At 48.3% G+C, this 17,146-nt stretch overlaps 4 protein-coding genes across 4 annotated transcripts; 1 reads left to right on the top strand and 3 right to left on the bottom strand.

The window, feature by feature from the left end:
- Positions 1–651: 651 nt before the first annotated feature.
- On the bottom strand, positions 652–2,063 carry GGS23DRAFT_38446 (uncharacterized protein). The gene is made up of 3 exons (XM_051513464.1): positions 1,947–2,063; positions 1,782–1,860; positions 652–1,675 (listed from the first exon to the last, which is right to left on the bottom strand). Exons 2-3 carry the CDS (start codon positions 1,837–1,839, stop codon positions 828–830), a joined length of 906 nt encoding a protein of 301 aa, XP_051377300.1. The 5' UTR covers positions 1,840–1,860; positions 1,947–2,063; the 3' UTR covers positions 652–827.
- GGS23DRAFT_38536 (uncharacterized protein) lies at positions 1,828–3,020 on the bottom strand. Its single transcript, XM_051513474.1, has 3 exons — positions 2,830–3,020; positions 1,947–2,756; positions 1,828–1,860 (listed from the first exon to the last, which is right to left on the bottom strand). The coding sequence occupies exons 1-2, from the start codon at positions 2,957–2,959 to the stop codon at positions 2,203–2,205; spliced, it is 684 nt and encodes a 227-aa protein (XP_051377299.1). The 5' UTR covers positions 2,960–3,020; the 3' UTR covers positions 1,828–1,860; positions 1,947–2,202.
- Positions 3,021–4,491: 1,471 nt separating this feature from the next.
- On the top strand, positions 4,492–6,599 carry GGS23DRAFT_602328 (acetyl-CoA synthetase-like protein; the record flags this gene model as incomplete). Its single annotated transcript, XM_051519313.1, has 2 exons — positions 4,492–5,374; positions 5,434–6,599. 2 exons carry the CDS (start codon positions 4,492–4,494, stop codon positions 6,597–6,599), a joined length of 2,049 nt encoding a protein of 682 aa, XP_051377298.1.
- A 1,529-nt stretch (positions 6,600–8,128) lies between these two features.
- On the bottom strand, positions 8,129–9,650 carry GGS23DRAFT_38374 (uncharacterized protein). Its single transcript, XM_051513458.1, has 4 exons — positions 9,267–9,650; positions 8,988–9,073; positions 8,628–8,923; positions 8,129–8,554 (listed from the first exon to the last, which is right to left on the bottom strand). Exons 1-4 carry the CDS (start codon positions 9,275–9,277, stop codon positions 8,375–8,377), a joined length of 573 nt encoding a protein of 190 aa, XP_051377297.1. The 5' UTR covers positions 9,278–9,650; the 3' UTR covers positions 8,129–8,374.
- Between the last annotated feature and the right edge of the window lie 7,496 nt (positions 9,651–17,146).

The following is a 17,146-nucleotide window of genomic DNA, read 5'->3' as shown; positions in this document are numbered from 1 at the left end:
CGGGATGGCAGTAACTATTAGGAGCAATGACAGTGGCGGTGGCAGCGGATGTTCCGGAGCTAGCCTAGTGCGACTTAAGGCGAATGAGCGCCCGATAGCAACGCCACCGTGGCTTTATGTGTTTACCACGTGGGCCGGCCGGTGTGAAGAGAGGTAGGGATGTCTCCGCGCGAGGCCTACGGCTAGGAGAAGGTGGCCGGCAAGAATATGGACAGTTGTCTCACCCAGGATAGAGACGGATGCGTTGGCTGTGTAGGCGCGGCAACGTTCCCGTGCATCCAGCGAGGAAGACTAGAACGCCATGTCGTGGAGAGAAATGCTGTGGTGCATAGTTGAGACACGAGGCCCAGGTCTCTCTTTCTTTTTCTTCCTCTCCCTCTAGCTTCTCCGCCCGGGAACCGGGGCGATACCTTTTTCATCCTGGCCCCCCGATCGCGGTCGTACGCTCGCTGCCGTGCGATCGTGCGAAGCATCATTATGCAAACGCGTAACTAGATCGCTTGCGTATCTGTTGCACAACGGTGTCTCGGCTAGGCGGCGCTCAAGCTACGTTACGGGCACGTATTGGGGCCGACACCCTTACCCGAATCTGCATAGCAAAATAGTCTCTCGCCTGCAGCAGCTTCTTCCGTGTTTGTCGGGGAGTGCATCTGTGCCGGCGGGTCTAGGCGGGTGATGACCTGGTCAGTTGCCGACGTCGAGAAAAGTCTGAACAGCGCCTCCTTTCCCCTACATGTGGAAAGACAATATGAAACGAGGCGTAGATGGGGGGGTGGGAGAGACAATTCTCAGTCGAATTTCGATTGGGCGTGACATCACGAGATTATTCACGGATTACCGATCTCTCCTCCAGCGTTTCTCAATATGCCTAGATGCACGACGAAGCCCGGGTTCGACCGCAGCTCCGCGGATAAGACGTGCTCCGGGACTCGCCACAGGTGAAAAGGCTTGCTGAACTCCTTCACCCAGGCATCGAAGATTTCCGGATCTCTGAGCTGCTGTGCTACAAGACAGACCGCCGGCCTATGAGGACCACCTTCGTCGGCTGACCTCAATTTGCAGGCGTCCGCGCAGGTCTGCACTAGTGGCAGTATCAGCGCGTCATTATAGATGCAATCGCAGGCGATGACGACGTCAAAGCTCTTCACGTTCTTCGTGCCCGTAAGCGATGATGTCACTTCATCGAGCTCCCAGTCGAGAGGGGCGAATCGCAGGTTCATATGCGGCTGGATGGACGAAGACCTTACCCTCCGCTTCTGAGTAGCGGTAGGCTTCGACGTCTTCGACCCGCCCACCACAACGTTCTCCTCGATGTTCTTTTCCACCAACCTTGAGACGTAAGTCTGGTCAGTCAGTGTATATCGCGCAACGAATGGCGCGAGCACCAATCCCACGAGACCGGAAATGCCACAGCCCAACTCCAGAACGCTGGAAGAAGGCGACAGGATGCCAGATACTCGGAGCAGGTTCTCAGGCATGGCCAACCAGCCGGCTACGAGGGGCGTAATTTTCCACACCACCGCGCCGGTGGTGCTGCCCGGACGATTCAGGATGGCCGGAGACTGATGAATCACATAGTCGTTGCCTGCGATGCTCAGGTCCAGCGTAGATGCCCGGGGATCGACGAAGCCGAGGTTTTGTGAGGGGATAGCCTGGGAGAAGAGTAAGAAGGTTTCTGCAAGCCTCGCAACATCAGCAGGGAACAAGCTTACCGCCTAGGCGGTGTATGAGTATTCTCAAGGCCTTCCCTTGCATGCGAAAAGAAAGAAATACGACCTTACCTTCGTCTGGGTCTATTATCTCTGGCCCGAGCCGGTCAAATAAGGATTGATGTGTCATATTGGTTTAGCCGCATAGCCCCTGGCGCACGAGTGTGAGTGAGGTCGCACGTCCAAGTAAGCAGCATATTCGTTCCCATCGTGCTGTTCGGAGCCATTTGTACTAACCTAGGTAGCTGGCGCGGGATGACAGGTATCGTGGACCATCTATCGGTCACCAGAGGCGGGGTGCTAGCGTCGGGTCGACGGCGGGATCGCACGTCGACGAAGGCCTGAGTCTCTGCGTTATAAGACGATGCGAAGCCTAGGCGCTAGGTAGCTAGCGAACGCGATGACTGTGGCCTGTCGTCGTTTATGCGGGGGTGACTTGGCTAAATCGCCCCGGCTACCGTAGTAAGTAGACTAGCTGGCCTTGTCCGTTCTACTAACTACGGCTTAGCGAGGACGCGTCCGGGTTGGTAGGGTCGTGTGTGCCTCGTATATCGTATGAGGCGGATTGTTTCTGGCCAGGGCGCGCCGGGCCTGTCCTGTTCGTGTATAGAAGCGAAGGAGAGGGCTGCGCCGTTGCTACACAGCATGCACATGTGTATACACGTACATGTGCTACAGGATCGCGGCAGACCTGTCTGATTTTATTTCGGTCTCGCTGCCCGCTGCCTGTAGAATGCAACGCTGCGAGGTAACTGACTGGCTCGCGCCTCGACCCTATCGGGACCTCGACGTGCTGCGCCCCCGTTGCGCGGAAGGCAGTGAAACGCCGGGTTGATGATGGATGGGGGGAGGGGGGAGGGGGGCCAGTAGCAACAGCAACTGTGGTGGTATGCGGCGACGCGCTGCGTTGTGCTCTGGTCTGCGCTGCCGCCGTGCGGGCTCGCTCGTGCTGCTGCTGCTGGTGGGAGGAGGAGGAGGAGGAGGAGCAGGAGGAGGAGGAGAAGGAGAGGAAGAGATGGATGCGAAGAGAGGAGGATAGGGAGGTACCTGTGGTGATGCGTCAACGTGATATCGTCGCAGAGGTACAATAGAAGAGGCATCATACCTGCCTCATACCTACCTTGCTCACAGGTACCTGCCCTGACGTTGTGCGTCGACAGCACCTGACCGCGAAGACTACCTACTAGGTAACTAGCTGGGTTGAGGGGTTTGTGTGGACGTGCACAATTTACCGCTGTAGCTGCTACCATTGCTACAACCTGGACGGCGGTTCTACTCTACTCATATTCGCGCAATTCAATATCCCGTCACGTCGAATGTTGAGGTCGGTTTACTCGATAAAATTGGAGAACCTTGGCTCAGATTCATTGCCCGCATGCCTCGGGTCCACTCGTCCAGGGATAGGCAGTACGCAGCGGGTACACGGGCTGCTTGTACATGGCTCAGGCCCCTCAGCGCCTGGCCGCCCGCTGCGTGGGCGGTGGGACGGTGGGAAGGTTGCGGTGCCTGCCTCGGGGGGTGGGCCTCATACGACACCACTCAGGTACATGGCGCGTAGGTACATCCCAGGTAGGCGGCGGGTCCGTCGAGGTCTCGGCACCCGGAAGGGGAAGGGACGGGCAGGGGTCGGCTGGCGCAGAGCGATCGCTAGTGTCGTCATGGGGCAAGCTTGGAAAGTTGGGAAGGAGCTTGGATCCCCAAAGAGACGTGTCTTCTGCGCTTGCCACTTGCTTGGGATTGCCCGCCAGATCCCCTCTCCCTTGTCGCTTCCCTAGCCGGACCCTGCCCGGCCCTGCCTATAAGGATTGAGAAGAAGGAAGTCCCCTTCTCGTCCGCATATTCCCTCAGGTACACAATACCGCACCGGGGCAGGTAGGTAGGTACCTACGCTCTAGGCTGAGGCCGTCCTAGGTACCTCAGGCCGCGGCGTAGGGAGGTAGGTAGGTAGGTAGGTATCTACAGCTGTGTGCTGTGTGCTGCATACTGCATACGTACATAACCCCCCCCCCCTCGCGCGATGCATACGGTCAGCTCGTCGCCCGTCGCTCGTCGCGCTGGCGCTATACAAGACGACTCCGCCAACTGCGCGGCCGGGCCACTCAGCGTCTCCCCAAAGAAATGCCCGGCTGCGATTTGGGACCTGCTAGCTCGACTCTTAAAACGCACCCAAGACCAGCTAGACGGCCTCCAAGAACCCCCCAAGACTTCTTCCCCATACATGCTACCCTAACCGGTTGGCCTCCGCCTCCAAACGCGCCTCCATCTTCCACAGCACCATCCTTACACACGTAATAATAATCACAATAATACCTCTCCACGCCTTGCCGACCCTGACCTACCGACATCCTCCCCCGTAACAACCGTAGCCCCCTTCTGACTCGGCTCGAAGGGTGTGATCGCATCGACTGACCGATCTCGACGAATAAGAGGAGCTGGCCAAACCCTCGTCCCTTCAGCTCGCTACCTAGCTAAGAACACCCATACCCAGCTAAGAACCTAACACCCACGCCTATACCTATACGCAGGCCCGGACGCAGACCCGGACGCAGACGCACACACACGCCAACACACGCACGCACACACCCTATACTTACTACCTTACCTACCTACCTATTATTCTTGTTATTATAAACCTACTACAAAATCCGCCATCTCCAACTCCGTCTCCTTGTCCTTCCCCCCCCCTCTTCTTCTACCTCCTTATCCTCCTCCTCTTTCTCTACTAATCTGTAAGCCCCTATCCTAACCTACACATCTCGACCGACACCTCGTGTGCGCAATTATGACGACCGAGTGGCGAGAGTCCAAATTGAAGAACCTGGCCCTTGTGCCCAGGTCCAGCGCGAAGGGCCTGTTCTCCATCGAGTCGCCCGGGGCGGAGGCCGTCGAGGGAGAGACGAAACCGCGCCGACATCCCCTGGCCGCGAATGGGCTCATCACAAAGCCATCCGACGACATCAGCACCGTATACGAACTATTACGGGTGAGCGTCGCCAAGTATGGCAACGCGAAGGTACTCGGTTCTCGACGCCTCGTTCGTACCCACCAAGAGACCACAAAGGTCAAGAAGATCATCGACGGCGCCGAGCAGGAGGTCGACAAGAACTGGACCTATTTCGAACTCGGCCCTTACGAATACCTCACCTACAACGAATACGAGCAGCTCGTTCTCAACGTAGGCTCTGGCCTGAGGAAGCTGGGCATGAACAAGGACGACCGAGTCCACATATTCGCCGCCACCAGCGCCCACTGGCTAGCCACCGCGCACGCTGCTGCCTCGCAGTCCATGCCCATCGTCACTGCCTACGATACCCTCGGCGAGGAGGGCTTGCGGCATTCCATGGTGGCCACCGGCGCCAAGGCCATCTTCCTAGATCCCCATCTGCTGCCTACGCTAGGCAACGTGCTCAAGGATGCCACCGAGGTGCGCTACGTCATCTGGAACAACCAGAACCAGGTCCGGCAGGAGCATATCAACAACCTCAAGAGCGCCTACAGCCACGTCACCGTCGTCAGCTTCAAGGAGCTCGAGAAGCTCGGCAAGGAGAACCCCTTCGACCCCGTGCCGCCCACCCCCGAAGACCTCTGCTGCATCATGTACACCTCCGGATCCACCGGCACGCCGAAGGGGGTGCCGCTGAAGCATAAGAACCTGATCGCCGCAGGTGAGTATACTCAGTTTCCTGCCGGGTTTGCCGTCATCTCGGGCTGACTAGGTCACCAGTTACCGGCGTCAGCGTTGTCGTCCAGCCGTTCATCGGACCCGGCGATGGGTTGTTAACCTACCTCCCCCTCGCTCACATCCTCGAGCTTGTCTTCGAAAACGCCGCCATGTACTGGGGTGCCACCATGGGATACGGAAATCCGAAGACCCTATCGGACACCTCGGTTCGTAACTGCGCCGGTGATATTCGCGAATTCAAACCCTCCATCCTCGTTGGCGTCCCAGCCGTTTTCGAGTCGATAAAGAAAGGTATCACCGCCAAGGTCCACGCTGGTGGGCCAGTCGTCCAGAACATGTTCTGGGGTGCGCTGGCGTTGAAGAGCCGACTGATGGCCGCCGGCCTGCCGGGGTCCGGCATTCTCGATTCTGTTGTTCTCAAGAAGATCAAGGAGGCTACGGGCGGCCGTCTCAAACTCTGTATGAACGGCGGCGGCCCCGTTGCGAGGGACACGCAGCGGTTCATCTCGATGGCCATCGCACCAATGATCATCGGCTACGGTCTTACCGAGACCACGGCTATGGGGGGGCTTATGAACCCGCTGGAGTGGTCGTCGGAGACGATCGGCGCAATGCCTGGGAGCATCGAGATCAAGTTGGTCGACTTCCCAGACGCAGGCTACTACGCGACCAACAAGCCGAATCCCCAGGGCGAGATCTGGATACGAGGTGTCAGTGTTATGGAGCACTATTACGGCAACGAGAAGGAATCCCAGGAGAGCATAGCCCCGGGTGGTTGGTTCAAGACGGGCGATATCGGCGAGTGGGATTCGCGGGGCCACCTCAAGATCATCGACCGCAAGAAGAACCTGGTCAAGACCCTGAACGGCGAGTACATCGCGTTGGAGAAGCTCGAGTCTATCTACCGATCCGCCCATGTTGTGGCCAACATCTGCGTGTATGCCGACCAATTAAAGGCCAAGCCCATCGCGATCATCGTGCCCTTGGAAGCAACCTTGAAGAAGCTGGCCGATGATAACGGAATACCGGGCTCGAGCCTCGAGGAGCTCGTGCATAACAAGAAGCTCAACGGCATTGTGCTGAGAGAGCTGCAGGCTGTCGGACGAGCCGGCGGCCTGTCGGGCATCGAGATCATCGAGGGCGTTGCGCTGTCGGACGAGGAGTGGACGCCGCAAAACGTAAGTTGCCGACCTGTCGATTACACGTGACGACGGCTGCTAACAAACGCGCACAGGGTCTGGTGACGGCGGCCCAGAAGCTCAACCGCAAGGGCATCCTCAACAAGTACAAGAAGGAGGTGCAGGAGGCCTACAGCTCCTCCAGTTAGTCCTCCGCGGCAAACGTGTCGATATATCCTGTCTGTTATGGTTCGAATTCGTGGGACGGTGGCGGCTAGGGATCGGGAGAGGGTGCGAACTCGCCTACTCGGGTCGAGGGCGGTCCGCTGTAGGATTATTCGCGTCGATCGAGGAGGGTAGACTGGACCCGACGGATTCTCAAGAGCGCGCCCAGCGTCCACCCTCAGTAGACCGCGAGGGTGCGGCTCGAGCGTCATTTCATTGTATACCTCTGTACATACACAGTAATTATACCATAGGGGTGTCCGACGCACATGGACCGGGATGTAGGCAAATGGGATTAATTTGTTCTCTCAAGTCTACCCTGCGTGTGCCACTCTGCCGCTGCGCTTCGGTGCGATCGAGGAGGAGACGGGGAGACGGGCGAGAAGAACCGGCGACAGCGGGTTCCCCCATCCATCTACCTTCTCAGGCACGCCAACTTGATTCTTGCCTTGCTTACGAGAACGGGGGGGCCTCTCCGCATTCCCCTCTCGTTCCGGAACCGTGCGGCTCTCGAGCTCGGGAGCGCGCCCTCTGCTCTGGAGCGCCTGAGGCAATGTCCGAGTGCGTAGGAGGCAAGCGGTCTCTTTCCCGCGAGTCCCCTGCCCTTCCCTCTCCCACCCTCCTGGGAACCATCGACTCCTCCCCCCTCCCCGCCCCCTTCTCTCCCTCCGTCCCTCCTTAGGTCACTAGCTACCTGCTAGCACCGCGGCCTACGTCTTTCCGCCTCCGTCCAGCCAAGGGGGGGGGGGGGGGGGGGATTCCTCGCTTGTTCGCAGGTGGGCAGGCGGGTAGGGCAGGTCGCGTATAAGTAGAACCAAGAGAGGGGGGGGGGGGACATGTGACGTCGTGACTCGTGCGCGCGCAAGGCCGCGGGCGGATAAAACTTAAACCAGGCCTCTCTGGATTCAACCGGTCGACCCGATCAGGCCGATCGACTCAGCCTTCGACGACGTTACCGTTGCAACGGCCAGTGCACACTACCGCCGCTTACCCACGGCTTTCCCCAGGTTACCCCCCATCACTGCGGCTCCCGCTACACCAAGCCGGACCCGGTTGGATCTCACCTTGCCAGTTCCGCGCCATGCCCAGAGGGTAGGGCGGGACGGTTCGGGTAGTCTCTGGACGAAAGCCCTGTCTGCGAGTGAATAACTAAATGTCTGGTAGAGGTGCATGCCTAAGGTCTAATACACAACAGGGTGCTTGTAGGGAGACGTCTCATAATATAGTTCACCTGCCTATATGCCGCTCACTTCGCTTCACGACCTGAAATTTCGTGGAGAACCCAGACGCTAAGAGAAGCTTGGCGGGTGTCCCCCATTCTAGGCGGCAAGTCGCTTAACCGGTGCTTGACGCTCGCATCGGACTATCCTTATCCAGAATGCCAGAGTCGGGATCCGGTCGACGCTGTAGCCGCTCCTGCCCTTTCTGCTGCCGCGGATAGATGCCGATGTGAAGACGGGAGGGAAACGGGAATAACATGTTGGCAGCAGCCCTCTAAACGGAACCCTCCTTGTCTTCGCCCTCGAGTTCCCCTCTCCTAGACCGTATTCCTCGCACCGACACTGTTTCCATGTTCCGATGAGTTCCCTTCCGTGGATCGCAACGTCTCTACACCCCTCTGCCTCGGCGGAACCGTCGGGTCACACCAGCCCATCATACAGGGACAGAGCCGACACTATGGTCTCGTCGCGCTTGCTGCCTTCCTTGAATTCTTCCATGTCTAGACTGCCGTTCTCATCCTTGTCCATCATGCGGAAGATCTTCCTCACACGCTTTTCGGGGGTATCTTCGTCTTCCGGGAGCTTCACCATCGAACCGACCTATCCAGAGCCACGCCATTAGCAACCACTCATCCCAGGCAAGTCCCGAGAAGGAGCCAGGAGTAGCCCGTACCATCTTGTAAATAGCTTCCACGATCTTGAGCATCTCGTCGTAGCTGATCTTGCCGTCACCATCGATATCGTACAATTGGAACGCCCAGTCGAGCTTATCCTCCATTTTCCCACGACTCGTGACGCTCAGGGCGCAGATGAACTCTTTGAAGTCGATAGAGCCGGACTTGTCCGAATCGAAAACGTTGAAGACGTAATCTGCAAACGAGGATGGATCACCGAAAGGGAAGAATTGTCGGTATATCTTCTGGAATTCCTCTTTTGTGAGCATACCCGACGGGCAGTCCTTGAGGAAGCCTGCGATACGGTGAGCACGGTGCTATCCGGCCCGAAGGGAGCGATGGATTGAGGGAATGCCTACCCTTATACCATTGTTGCAGTTCCTTCTTGTCGAAATGCGTAGATTTCTGCAGTTCGGCCAGCTGCTCTTGAGAGAGCTTAGATTGACTAGATGAAAGAGCCTGGTCAGCCAACTTTGCCCAGCGCGCAAGGTAGCGAACCTCAGGTAGCGAATTGGTAGCGGTAGAGGTCTCCCGAGCATCCCTTCTATAACTACACAACGAGAGAATTCTCGCACTGCTCTTCGGAGGCAGCGTCGCATGATGGGGATGGACGCGATGCACCGCCGGGCGTGACTTACGATTTGCCCATGTTCGGATGTTTTAGTCCCGTGGCAGTGGAACCAGGGTATCGTCTGTAGATTTCCTGCGAAGAAAGTTGGATTCTCGACGAATTTCCCTGCCAGGTGTCGCGAAGGCAGGATGGGAAAGAGGGGGGTTTGTTGGTAGTTATGCGACGAGTTGCAAGGAAACGGTGCTAGGGTGGGGTTGTCGCGACGGTGTGAGGATGGCAGTAAAACCGACTAGGGAGGTCTCATGCGTCTCATCAGAGACCGGGTAACGTAGAAAGGCGAATGGTCTGATTGATGTCGATTCCAACGTCGGCGCGGTATGTTCGCAATAGGCAGGGTATGCTAGAGCGAAAAGAAAAGTTGCGTCCTCTTTTTTTTTGGACGGCTTCGGCGTGCTACCGCTGCTATAGGTAGGGACAGAAAGCCGGTGCTGCGCAGCGATTGCTTCGTACGGGGACGGGGGAGGACTGGGGAGAAGGCAGCAGGTCGAGCACTGGTTGGCTGGGTGGGCTGGCTTGGCCGGGGATCAAGGCTGGTCTGGGCTGGCTTTGGGGTCACGGCAAGGCGGGATGTCGACGGGATTGGACTACGGTGGTGCAGAGGTTAGCTAGGAATGGTTGCAATCTAGGAAGGGTGATGTTATCGCCGTCCCGGACGCGGGTGGGCCGCTCATTACTTACATGATCTCTGGGGACGAGGGAGAAGCGCTGATCAGTTGGGGACTGCGACGATGTAATGCAGGGTCGAGCCTCCCTGCCCTTGGCTAGCCTAACAGACAGACCTGCGTATGCCCTGTGGTGGTATGGAGGTATGCACTGCTGGCGGTATATGCGTGTGCGGGAGACCGAGACCGAGAGACGATGCCGGTGAGCGCGAACGTCATGTCACGCCCCGCGGTTGCAGAGGGGAGGGAGATGGGGTTGTCGTTGGAGAGGAGCGGAACTGACTGGGCTTATGAGAGAGCGAAAAAGCGATGCTGTCGAATACCGCTGCTGGAGAGATGTTGTCCTAAGGAGGTGATGAACAATTCCGGGCTGTTGAGACGGCGGGGTTGTTGACGTTTTATTATTAATATAATCCAGCCCTCTTTTCCTTACCCACCTGAGGTACCTGCCACCAACATCTCCTTCCTGCCTGCCTGCCTGCCTGCCTGCCCGTGGAGTTGCACGTAGGGACTACCTACATTATACCTACTTACCTGGTACCTAGGTATATATAGTACAGGTATGTGAGATAGTGTTATGAGGTAGGTATGACCTCTTAGGTACCTAGGTAAGTACCTAAGGTATCTCCTCCTAACCTGGGGCACCCTTGCTACTTCCCATCTTCGATGGTATTAGCACCCATCGGATGTCTTGGGTTCCAGTTCTACACTCGGGTATGTACTACCGCATAACTTCGGGTACCTAGGTGTAACCTAAGCAGATACCTCCGAGAGACCTTCTGATGGCTTCTCCTACCTTAGGTTCTACGAGGTACCTGTAGGTAAGCATATAAGTACCGCTATCTACCTAAGTATATACTTAGATAAAATAAGGCCCGAATTATTCTGCTTCGTAGAATAATTCGGGCTTATTTTTAACGTAAACGCTAAAAATAATAACCTATCCGGAGGATAGAGAGATATAGAAAGTATACTTAGTTTATTTAATACCGATTTTTAGAGCTACGAACTTTATTTATTATAGAAAACCTAGAAAACGTAAGAAATTATATATAGAAAACTTATAGTTTATACGAAACTATCTTTTATAAATTCGAAACTAGTTTAAATTTTTACGTTAACGTATATTATATTAAGTAAAGCGTATATTATTTACGATAAAAAACGTATATAGTAAAACGAATTTAAGAAGAATAAAATATAAAAGAAATTTAGTATAGAAAATTTTTTTTAAAGTTAAAATTACGTAGGTACGTAATTTCTATATTAAAAAAGGGCGTTATACCTAATAAAACTACGAAACCCTTAAACTTATATCTTTATTACTTCTTTCTACGTTTCTTTTCTATTTTTTTCTACGTACCCGTATTTTTTTCTCGTAATATACGTAGGATTTCTCGTAATAATTCGTTACTAGAAAGAGCGTTAATATTTAATCCTTATTACTTTATAACCCGCTCTTCCGCTTTCCGGATTACCTTTCTAGTTTTCTTATAGACTTTATTAAAAGCTTATTTTAAATTAGAATTTCTACGCTAGCGTACTTTATTACGTATTAACGTACCTTTTTATTAATTTTTTTAAAATCGAAAGCTTTTTTTAATTCTATAAATTTAACGAGCTCTAGCTCGGCCTCCCGGGGTACCTTAGCGTAAACGTAGTAGCCCTTATAGTAGTAATAATAGCGATTATCTTTTATATTTATTAATTATCGCGTATACGTAACTTTTCGCGTTTTCTACGCTATTTTATATACCGGTTCTTTTTACGTAAGCGTTCGCTTATAATCGATTAATTCGTTTAAAGCATACCTTATAAGGTAACGCTCTTTCCTCGTCGTTATCGTCGTCGCTACCGTCGTCGCTATCGTCGTCGCTACCGTCGTCGTCGTCGTCGTCGTTATTAGCAAGGAAGCGGATTCGGTTTATAGGTAGATTCTATATAGTAAAATTAACGCCTACGTATATTATTATTTAATCGCGTACTTTTTTTTATACTATAAAGTTCGTAAAGTATAACTTACTTTATAAGGTATACTAAGGGAAGGAGGGTCGCTACCGCCGCCGGCGGCCGCTAAACCGTTAGTATTACTTATCGTAATACTAATATTAGTTACGCGGTAGGCGTCGCTAGCCGATAACTAATCGAGGCCTAGGTTAGCGAGTTCGGTAATCGAAATCCTAGATACTACTTTAATTAGCTAAATCTATCGCGCGCGTATTAAATTTCTTACTTTTTTTAACTACTTTAATCTTATTTCATTAAATAAAAGATTACGAAATATCGTTAGCGTTCGTTTTAAGCTTAATTAATTATATATAAAGGTTTAAACTTACGTAGTTATAGGAAGGGTAGGAGGCGTAAGGAAAAAGAAAAGGAAATAATAAAAGTAATTAATAATAGAAAATAGGTTATTTTATTTCGTAAATAAGGAAGCGTTATAGGAAGTCGCGATTAAAGGAAGGTACGGCGCTAGTTACTAAGGAAATCGCGATATCTTTATACGTTAAGAAGAAGCGGCGTACTTTAAGAAACGCTTCGTAATTAAAGCAAAAGAAACGTACTTTTATATAGAAAATAATATATTTACGTTACTTTTATATCCGTATTTTTTACTTTTACGCGGTCTAGCTATATAAAGATTAATTAAAGTATTATAAACTATACTCGCTCGATAAAATTAACGTATATACGCTACTTTTATTCGTTATTTATAACGTTAGAATACGTTATTTATAAAGGCATCGTAATAAGTATAAAGGTTAAGTAAATAACTATATACGTAAACGGAGATCTTTATCTTTTAACTTAGCTTTTATACCTACGAAATATATATTAACTTAAATATTAACGAACGTAAAAAGAAACTTATTATTTATTAGTTCTTTATATACCGTATTCCTATGAAACGATTCGTCGAATATTAGGCCTTATAACGAGGTAACCCTAAAGTAGGCGACGTAATTTAACCCTAACGCGAATTCCTTCTCTATAATTCTAACGATAGCGTAAAGAATAATAATATCTTACGTTTTATAAACGGTTATTACGTATGAAATAGTTAGGGGGAATTATTCTCGTATATAAGAGATATTTTTATAGTCGAACTCCTAGCGCTCGCGTAATATTAATACTATCTTTTTCTCTCGAGAATCGCGTAGCTTATTTTCCTAAGTATCTTTAAACCCGGGCCCGTCGTAATCGTCGAAAGTTATTATAACTATTATTAACGGCTTACGTTTAGGATTAGCGCCTTACGCTTAACTTATATCGTAAATAAAGCCTTAGGAGCTATTTATAAGCCGTATTTCGGAAGAGATATTACGTAATAGTATTACTCGAACGCCTATATAAAGTAATAGCTTAAAGGAGAGGTTACCGGCTAAGTCGCTAGGCGCGTTTAGCGTTTTTCGGCCGTAATAAATAACGTACGTTTAAATAACTAGCGAATTAAGCGTTACGAGATAATTAAAATTATACTAAAGTATCTTTTTACGCGTGAAATATATACGTACCGTTTCTTTAAAGCCGAAACGATCCTACTTAATTAATACCGCGGCTATTCTCGTAGATAAAAGCTAGAACGACTCGGCGGAAACTTACGTTAAGCGTAATTCGTTTAGCGCTTTTCGAAAAGGCGCCTAGTCCTCGCTTACCTAGCGCTAAACTACCGATAGAAATACCGACTTAAAAAAAGCTCTATACGTATTATAGCCGACGAATTCGTTTACCGAAAGATACGTCGAATTAAGAGTATAGATAGGCTTTAATAATACTAAGGATAACTAAAAAAAGTCGCTAATTAAGATTATATTTACGTTATTAAAAACCCGCGAACTACGCGGAAATATTTACCGTAAATAGCGGTTAATAAACCTAAGTATACGTAGCCTTAATATATTCTTTTCGTCGATAATTAAATAGCGAAGGTTAATAAGGCGTCGTTATATCTTAGCGAAAGCGTTATTAAAAAGCGGTTTAAAGCTACGCTCTACGGATAAACGAAGGAAAGAATATATCGTCCTCTTACGAATGTTATTACTCGTAGCGCTAATTAAAGTAATAAAAGCTACCGAGTCCTAAGTAAAAGCCTAGCGAACGTAAGAGGCTAAAATCTTAATTAGATACGATTTTCTAGTACCGTTATTACCGTCGATTTAAAACAGAAGCTAGTTTTAATTACGACTTTATACGTAGCCGAAAACGGTATCGTAAATTAGCCTTTATTCCGGATTTAACGTATTACGAGTATCTAGGGAAACGATTTCTTATTCCGGCGTATTTATAGTACTTATTATCTCGCGTTAATAAATAAAATCGTAAAAGTAAGGATACTTATATCGGGCTACGTATATAACTTAATCGTAGTTTACGTCGATATCTTTATTCCTAAGTACGTTAAATATTTCCTACGTAAGCGCTTAGTTCGGGAGTAAATACGTTAGTTTAGCTTAGTTCTTCTCGTTTAAAGCCTGCTTTTCTTTCTCTAGGAGCTCGAACTTCTCTTCGTCGGGTCTGGAAAGGTCGCCGTAATAGTTATCCTCGTATTAGTAGGTTACTTAATATCGCGTATACGTTAATATATGCGTTAGAAATTAAGTACCGTTAATTAAAAGTAACTCGTCCTTATTAATATACGAATGATTTAATATAAACTTAACGCGGTAAAACGACTTTAGCTCGCTAGGGTCTTTATTTACGCGGTAAATAGGGTAATAATTAAGTATACGTTCTTTTACGTTACGTTAGAAAGGGCGTTAATCGCGAGCGTATGGCTTATTAAAATTTTAAATCGATACGAAGCGAAAGAAGTTTAATTTAATAACCTCTGGTATCTTTAAATCGCGTTAGAGATACTTTTTATAAATATTACGCCCGCTAGAAACGTCGCTAGAGCCGAGCTCGAGGCTATAGTCTTATTCCGTTAAAGGCCGGTAATTTACGTTACGTATAATACGCGAATTAACTTATAAGGATAGCCTATATAATATATAGTAAACCTTTTACGTAAAGTAATTTCGCTCTCCGATTAATTTATTTATTAACTTCGATATAAAAGAAAGAAGAAGATTTACGCTAGAAACCTTTAAGAGGATTTACTTAATAAGGACGCTATAATTATCGGTTTTAATTTCCGCTTTAGAGTAATACTTCGCTACGTAATTTATAATAACTTTTACGCTAATATAAGGCGAAATATCGATATTAGTTAGCTAAGTAAAGGTAATTACTCGATTATATTAGTTTAATTACTCGTCGTTACGCTACGCTTTAAATGATTATTAGGTTTTATACGACCGTATAATAATCTCGGCGTAGGCGCGGTACGGCCGTAGGAAAAGAAATCGGCATTCTAAAGGTAGTAAAACGTTATTACCTTATTCCGCTTTTCGCGCTTTACGCTTATTAATACGGAGGTAATATACGGAAGAATATTTATAGCGTTAATAACGATTAATAATCTAAAAGAGCTAACGAAACGACGGCCGCGCGTTTAAAGGCCGTAGTACGAACGGATTATCCTTATTTTAATCTAAGCGCCGGCGCGGCTCTGGATTAACCGTAGAGGCGTAATAGCTTTAAATACGAGCGTAGTTTTAGCGTTATTCGAAAGAGGTTATATTAAATAACGGATTACCTTCGAATTAAAATAACCCGTAGTAATACGTACTCCTACGCCCTTAAAATTCGTATCGATATTAATAATCGCGTAAACCGAACTTCTTAATTAAAACGATATTACGGAAAAGCTAATTCTAAGCGTAAAAATGCTACGCGATAATATAGGGATTAGTTTTTAATAGCTCGTAGGATAAGCGCATGCGTTAGATTTTAAGGGAGGAGAGCTATTCCTAAAAGCGTAGCATATATTAAAAAAGGCTCCGCTAGTAAAGATTAATAAGGCTTAAGGTAAGAAAAGCGCTAGGAATTCCGAGGTACTTAGTAAAAGTAACGTACTCGCGTTTTCGTTTAAACTAAAAAGGCCGCGTACCCTTTAAATAAACTATAACGCGCGTAATATTCCTTAATAACGCATTAGCTTCGGTATTCTTAGGGTTTTCTAACGCTTACTCGAAATCCTATCGCGTAATTTATTATTACTAGGCGCCTTTTCTCCTTACGAAATATTTACTTATTATTATCGCTTATTAGCGTATAAGTATATTAAGCGCGATAAAGCGGAAAGTAAGGTATTACGCGAATCGATTATCGCGTTAACGTATAGCGTATTATACCTAATCGTCGAAATCGATCTTACGTTACTTTGGATATATAAATTTAACTTTTTTACGCGGAAATAAAATAAGAAACGCTAGTAAAAATAACGTAGTTAAACGTATGAATTCGTTAATAAGGGTCTAGCGAATAAAAGGCATAGATAAATAGTAGGTATTTATAAGCTTAACGGAATAACCTTTAGAAATAAGCGCTCCCTTTAATTCTAACTTTAAACGCTTTATTTTAATTTACTTTAACGTAACGTTTAGTATAATAAATTTATCGTATTAAGCTTCTAATCCTTCTAGGTCGTCCTCCGTAACTAGGTTAGCCTAAAGCGCTTAACCGTTATCGACGAAGTTTTAAATATTAAGTTATTTAAAAACATTACCGTCGTTAGGTAGCTCTTTTAACGCGGCGCGATTTCATTTAAAGTCTTTATAACCTAGGTAGTTATATTTTAAATACTTAAGCTATATCTCGATAACGCGTCGGCGTATTTTAAACTTAGTTTAAAATTAGGTTATTTACTCGGGATTTTATGCTAACTCGCGTAGGTATAATAAGACGATATTAAAATACTAAAAGAGGAGGGGAAAATAATCGTATACTTTATTAACGTTACGTATAAAGTATACGACGTAGCCGCGATATTTATACTATTAGCCGCGGATTATAAGTATATTTATTACTACGTAAACCCGCGTAATAAATAGTTCTTCGATTATTATTAGCTTTAATAGTAAATTAAAAAAAGAAAGGATATTAAAGTTAAGATAATTATCTACGCTAAAAAAGAAGGGCTTATTTACGCGCCTCTTTTAGTCTTTATTACGATAACGCTTATAGATATTCGCGGTATTTAGATCTATATTAAACTAATATTCTCCGTAATGACTATAGTATTTACGTCGTTTCTATTTTAGCGCTAATTAAAACCGTATTAAAATCGCGTAATCGGTATCGCTAATTACGCTAGCGTCGAGGTCTCCCTTTTACCGTAGCG

Source organism: Durotheca rogersii (assembly GCF_024521655.1).
Source record: "Durotheca rogersii strain YMJ 92031201 chromosome Unknown GGS23scaffold_1, whole genome shotgun sequence".
Lineage (NCBI taxonomy): Eukaryota > Fungi > Ascomycota > Sordariomycetes > Xylariales > Xylariaceae > Durotheca > Durotheca rogersii.
Note: the sequence above shows the minus strand (reverse complement) of the source record. Positions and strands in the feature narration are given on the sequence as shown.